This window comes from Orycteropus afer, unplaced genomic scaffold (genome assembly GCF_000298275.1).
Source record: "Orycteropus afer afer isolate SDZICR_OR568_19922 unplaced genomic scaffold, OryAfe1.0 scaffold00090, whole genome shotgun sequence".
Lineage (NCBI taxonomy): Eukaryota > Metazoa > Chordata > Mammalia > Tubulidentata > Orycteropodidae > Orycteropus > Orycteropus afer.
In genome coordinates this window covers 7,199,195-7,206,175 of record NW_006921677.1, presented here as the reverse complement: position 1 = coordinate 7,206,175, position 6,981 = coordinate 7,199,195, and the positions used below count along the sequence as shown (strand labels likewise).

Genomic DNA, 6,981 nt, shown 5'->3' with positions numbered 1-6,981 from the left:
TAGAAAGTGCTATAAATCCCAAAATTTAAAAAGCCAAAAATTTCTATTTTGCAGCAGTGTAGAAAAGAAGCAAGGCTTGCAGGCAAACTTGAAATTCCAACTTTGACATTTATTAGCTATGTGAATGTTGACTAGTCACTTAACTTCTGTGAGCCTCAGTTTACACACATATATAATGGGAAAAAGAGCATATATTGACTAAAAATGACAGACATTTTACTATTATTTTTATACTTGTGTTTAAATGACTTCTTGATGTAAATTAGGCACTCTGGTAACTGCATTCTATTTTTCTTTTTTTCATTTAACTAACCGGAACTCAAAAGAACCAAAAATGTTATTGTATATTCCAGAAATCCTTGATTTACTCTGAATAAATTGCTAAAGCATTGGAACAACAAAAACAGAAATATAGAATGTGAATTTAATTAACACAAATTTATTTTTGTTGAGTAAATTCTGTAGTATTTTCTCTGATTCTCTTAATGTTTTATTCACAGGAAGAAATAAAATCTTTTCATCGTAATTTGGAAGCTAAATTGGTAACAAAATGAAGCAAGCAAAGCATCTGTCCTCCACTTGTAAAAAATCAGCACATGTTCCAGAATTACATAAAAAAAGACAAGTTATTTCATCAGTGTCAGCTAAATCAAAGGAAAAATGTAATGCAAAATCAGTAAATGATAAAATTGAACCAATGGTCCTAGGTTCTCCACCAACAGGAGAATCCATTGTAAGATATGCTTTGCCCATTCCATCAAGTCAGACAAAAGAATTAATAGCAGAAGATCAATTGATCAGGAGAACTACTAAACATCTGAGTCTGGTAAGATTTTTGTTAGTCCCTGTGTCAGGAGTCCCCAATGTCACTCCCAGGTTTGGTGATTCACAAGGAGGACTAACAAGACTCAGCCTATAGTCATGATGATGACTAAGATTTATTACAATGACAGGATACAAAGCAAAACCATCAATGGGAAATAGTCCATGAATTGAAATCTGGAGGAAACCAGGTGCAAGCTTCCAAGAGTACTCTCCCTTTGGAGTCACAGGATACACCTGATTCTTCCAGCATTGAATTAAGACAACATTTGTGAAATGTTTTCTACCAGGAAGGCTTATTAGAAATTCAGTGCCCATTCAAGTCAAGTTTCTACTATCTGTTTAACATATACCATCCAGAATCTTAGAAGGATAGCAGGTGTTCAGCATAAACCCCACTGTTTGTGCAATTTAGTCATAGAGTTCTTAATAGTTCCGAGAATGATTAGGACACTTCTGAAATCCAAGTTCCTTGATGCCAGACAAAGACCAATCTTACAGCCAGGGCTTTCTATGAATAGTAGTCTCATGCCAGCTTTGTTAACTCTTCTCTGCACTTTAGGAACTAGTTCTTAGTGTTGACAAAAATTCCTTTTTTTGACAAGGTTGTAGTCACTTCTTGGCCACAGCCAGCTACCCAGAGGGACAAGTAGTTGAACCTGTGGGCTCAGGACCATAGTCGCAGGGCACATCAAGCTCAATTGACGTAACATCCTACACAAAACATTGTTCCACATCCTACTTCCGTGAGTAGTGACTGGGATCTTAAAAGCTGCAAGTGGCCATCTAGATGTAATGATGGGTCTCTTCTTGTCCAGAGGAAAGAAAAATGAAGAAAACCAAAGATTCATGGAAATAATTAGTCCAAGTGACTGGTATCCCATGCGATCCTCAGCCTGTATGACTATGAGACCAGAAGAACTAGATGGTGCCCGGCTGCCACTGTCAACCACTTGGAGGGGGATCTCTGTAGGAGATCCTGGATAGAGTGGGAGAACAATGTGGAACAAAACTCAAAATCATTTAAAAAAAAAAAGGACCTGGTTTGCTGGTCTGATAGAACCTGATGGAACCACTGAGATTATGGCCCCTAGCTGCCCTTCAGGTCTGGAATTGAACCCAATCCTGTGGCTTCCAGTCAAACAAAACACAGGGTGAACATTTACATTAGGTAGATACACTCCTTGGAGAGAAGAGTCATAGGAAAATAGAAGGGCTGTGTGTGCACGGGGAGACAGCTCAGGAAGCAGAAGTGCATGGAGGGAAGGACAAAGGGAAGAGGTAACTATGGGGAGGAAGTGGAAGGGGAGCTATTGCATTGTGGTAAATTGTAATCAATGTCATGAGACAAAGTGTATGTGAACTGCTGTATGGAAAGTGAATTTGCTCTGTAAACTTTCACCCAAATCATAACAACAAAAAATCCCCTTTCTTTGAACATTTTTTGCGTTATCAAGCCAGGATTGAGCTGTAAATGCACCAAGTACTAATGAGAACAGCAGGTAAGAACATAAATATATATAAAAAAAATTGTTTGTCAAACTTCCAAAACAGGATTTTCACCAAGTTTGAGGGGTTAACTCAGAGAATTTCCTTTAAAAATCTATTACTCTGTGATCTTCATCTATTTTTCTTCTCTCTTTGGAGGAGAAAATAAAGTCAGTCATAATTTGAGAAAAACTTAGGGTTTTGTTGATGCTTCAACAATTCATGGACAGATACATTCCCTTTTAGCTACCTGTCAACACAAAAATGGTAGAGTCAGAAGGCATTTCTATATCATTAAGGCACAGGGTCAAAAAAGAGTAGTGCTCACAGCTTCTTTTTCATGGGATGTTGTTATTGGGTGCTGTCAAGTTTGTTCCAACTCAGCAACCCTATTTACAATAGAATGAAACACTGCCTGGTTCTGTGCCATTCTCGTAATTATTCCTGTGATATAAATAAGAATGTAAGAATTGGAAAAGTACATTTTATGGCACAAGCAGAAAACAATCCTAGTGATAAAAAGATCCTGGTATAGTTGACTAAATAACTTTTTATAATTACTATAAACTTTTAAGGGAGCTCTGGTAGTGTAGTGCCTAAGGCACTTGACTGCTAACCAGAAGGCTGGTGGTTCAAACCCACCAGTCACTCCTCAGAAGGAAGGTTGAGCAATCTACTTCCTTAGTGATACTGCCTCGGAAACCCAAGGAGGGGTCGCTATGAGTCAGGTCTGACTCAACGGCATATAACAACAACAACAACAACATAACATTTTAAACTATGAAAATACTAACTTGCTTTCATTTTTGGTAGGTTGTTTCTACTTTGGAAGAGGCCTATGGAATTAATGTTGAACCTAGGCGAAAATTAGTCATGACACCTGACAGTGAAGAATTGTCTTTATCTGTAAGTATATGTAACCCTAATGTAAGAGACATTAGCATCAAAAGGACTAAGCTTTTCTCTTGAAGTCTGAATATAGACTCAGAATGAATTTCCCATTTGTGGAAACAATCCTTTTAGGAAAACTGAAAGTAGTGTACTGATTTTTTTTTTGTGCTGTGCCAACTCCTATTTTAGAGGTTAAGGCATATTTACATTTTTAACTTATTTCAAATGCTAATGTTTCTTCTGTTTAATTTTTAAGCTTGTTGTTGGCTCTTTCTTTGAAATGCATATTGATTATCATGTTGACTAAGTATTCTTCTATTCCTGGTTTGCTATATAGAAAACAAAACAGTAAAGAAAGTTACTGAGTTTTAATAATTGCATTTATTGTATATGTTGAAGTAATATAACCATTGAGATTATATGATTTTTCTCCTTCAACCTATTGATGAAATTAATTATTTTAATATATTTTAATTATTTTTTTCACCCTATATATCTGTTGTTTGCTGGAAGCCACAGGATTGAGTTCAGTTCCAGATCTGAAGAGGGCCTAGTCCTGAGGGTCTTACCAGGCTCTATCAGATCAGTAAACCTAGTCTTTTCTTATGATTTTGAATTTTGTTCTACATTGTTCTCCCACTCTATTTCCAGGATCTCCTGCACTGCTCCTTTCCTAAGTTGTTGACAATGGTAGCCAGGTACCATCTAGTTCTTCTGTTCTCATGGTCATACAGGCTGAGGGTTGCATGGTCTACTAGTCCCTTGGACTAATTGTTTCCATGAGTCTTTGGTTTTCTTCATTCTTCTTTGCTCTGGACAAGGAGAGTCTCATTGTTACATCTAGATGGCCACTTGTAAGCTTTTAAGACTCTACTCACCAAAGTAAGTTCCTAATCACCAAAAGTAGGACATAGAACAATGTTTTTGTGTAGTATGGTATGCCAATTGAGCTTGATGTTCCCGGTGACCATCATCCTGAGCCCACGGATCCAACCACTTGCTCCCTTAAGGTGGCTGACTGTGGCCAAGAAGTTATCATAACTTTGCCCCTTATTAGCTCTGTTATATATTTGGACATTTTTATAGCACATACAAATATGTATGTAGAAATATAGTCTGATATATTGTATGATCCCATTACTGGTCATAGATATATTGGTCATAGATATATTTTCTTTTGACCAGACATACCTGATCATTAAGCCTGTCTACCTATCTGTTTACCTGTAGGTTAATGTTTGTTATGACTGACCACACAGTATTGTATATGTAAAGGGGTTTATCTTTGTTGTCTGTACCTCTTGTGTATCTCTCTGTGTCTTCTTCCTTAGTGCCACTGTGTTGATCTCTCACTTTTGGTACATTGCCCAATATTTTAACATATTTTTATTTTTTAATTTTTATTGTGCTTTAGGGGCAAGTTTACAGAGCTGAGTTTGTTTTACATTCAACATTTTGTGTACATTTGGTTTTACTCCCCAACTACCATCACCAACCCTAACCTACTCTCCTCCATTCCCTTCCCAGTAACCACCCCCCCACTCCCATGGCCCTCATAGTTATGGACCCCTGTATGTCCTGCATTTCCTCTGTGTGAATGTTGCCCCTCTGGTGCCCTGTGGTCAATTGTTCCAAGGAATGCATCGCCACAGAGTATGTGAGTGCATCACCTTGGGTTGAGTGGTCTGTGTGTACGTTTTATTTACTATTGGGCTAAGAGCCAGCCCCTGAGAGTGAGTTTTATTCCAGGCCTGAAGTGTGTCACAGAGCCATAGTATAGGGGGCCCCACCAGAGTCCACCCAACCAATAATTCTAGTCCTTATTGTGTTTTTTGGATTTTGTTCCATGTTTTTCCTCCCACTCTATCCAGGATGTCCAGTTTTGATCCTTTCTTGAGTGGTTGGCATTGGTAGCTGGGTACCATCTAGTTCTTCTGACCTTGAGGTCCATCATGTCCTAGGGCTGATTGCTTCCGAATGCCCTTGATTTTTTGCACTCTTCTTCACTTCCAACAATAGGAGACCATTAGCTGCATCTTAGATGACCACTTAAAAGCTTTTAAGACCCCAGTCGCTACTCACCAATATAGGCTGTGGAACAAAATTTTTATGTATTTTATTGTGCCAGTTGAGTCTGGTGTCCTCCAATATTATGGTCCTGAGTCTCTAGATCCATTGGATCTCTCTCCTATAGTGTCTGGCTGTCTGTGAGGGATTGTTCTATGTCTGTCTTCTGTTGTTTCTATGATTGCAGGTATTTTGTAACACTGGTATCTGTGCAAGATTAGTCTCAGCTGATTATATCCTTGGTCTAGAGTATGATCCTGTTCACTGACCCACATCTGATCTCACTTGTCTATGTATTTATCTGTAGCCTGGTGTTAATGGTAATGCAGTATTGTGAATATACTGGTATTAACCTCTGTCATCTATATCTTATATGCACAATTTGGTGTCCTCCCTTTCCCCAATGTTATCATGCTGGTCACAGACTCTTTCCATATCATCCTTCCCCTTAGTCATCTCCGTGTGTGGCCCCCAACTGAAATTATTCCCTCCCCTTTCCTCCCCACCCCTGTAACCTACAAAGTGAGTTCCCTTCCTTAAGCAAACCTTTCTTTGTCTTTTTACAGTAATGGGATCATACAATATTTGTCCTTCTGCAGTTGACTTATTTAACTCAGCATAATGTCCTCCAGGCTCATCCACATTGTGAGATGATTTGCATATCCTTCATTATTCTTTAATGTAGCATAGTATTCCATTGTGTGAATGTACCATAATTTAGGTTATCCATTCATCTGTTGATGGGCATTTAGGTAGTTTCCATCTCTTTGCTATAGTGAATTGTGCTGCGATGAGCATTGGTGTGCATATGTCTGTTCATGTCCTGCCTCTCACCTCTTTAGGATATATTCCTAGTAATGGAATTGCTGGGTCAAATTGTATTTCTATTTTCAGTTTTTTAAGGAAACATCATATCATTTGCCACAATGGTTGTACTATTTTACAATCTCATCGGCAGTGCACAAAAGTTCCAATCTCTCCGCAACCTTGCCAGCATTTGTTATTTTCTGTCCTGTTGAACTTTGCTATTATTGCTAGGGTGAGATGATATCTCATCATTGTTTTGATTTGCATCTCTCTAATGACTAAAGATTGTGAGCAATTCCTCATGTGATTGTTGGCCACCAGCATATCATCTTCAGTGAAGTGTCTGGTCATATCTCTTGCTCATTTTTGAATTAGGTTTTTTGTCTTTTTGGTGTTGAGGTGTTGAAGTTTTCTATAGATATTGGAGATAAGTCCTTTGTCAGATATGTCATAGGCAAATATTTTCTTCCAATCTGTAGGTTCTCTTTTTACCCCTTTGACAAAATCTTTCAATGTGCACAAGAGTTTAATTTTTAAAAGGTCCCAGTCATCTAGCTTCTTCTACCACCTGTGCATTCTGGATTATGTTTGATAGTCTATTTATGCTGTAAATTAGGGCTCCTAGATTTGCCCCTATTTTAGCTTTGATGAATTTTATAGTTTTGGGTTTTACATTTAAGACTTTGATCCAATTTGAGTTTGTTTTTGTGTATGGTTCTTGTTTCATTTTTCTGCAAGTGGATATCCAGTTTTGCCAGCACCAATTGTTAAACAGGCTGTCTCTTCCCCCATTTAATGGGTTTTGGACCTTTGTCAAAGATTAGCTATCCATAGATGAATGGGTCTATTTCTGGGCTTTTGATTCTGTTCCATTGGTCTATCTGTCTATCATTGTACCAATACCAT

General features: G+C 38.0%; 1 protein-coding gene across 1 annotated transcript in view; it reads left to right on the top strand.

Moving 5' to 3' along the window:
• Positions 1-550: 550 nt before the first annotated feature.
• Positions 551-6,981, top strand: part of CCDC7 (coiled-coil domain containing 7) — a 370,614-nt gene continuing 364,183 nt past the window's right edge. Inside the window, exons 1-2 of the mRNA XM_007942477.1 lie at positions 551-826; positions 3,124-3,216. Of these exons, the coding sequence (XP_007940668.1) occupies positions 551-826; positions 3,124-3,216 (369 nt within the window). The remainder of the gene's footprint in view (positions 827-3,123; positions 3,217-6,981) is intronic.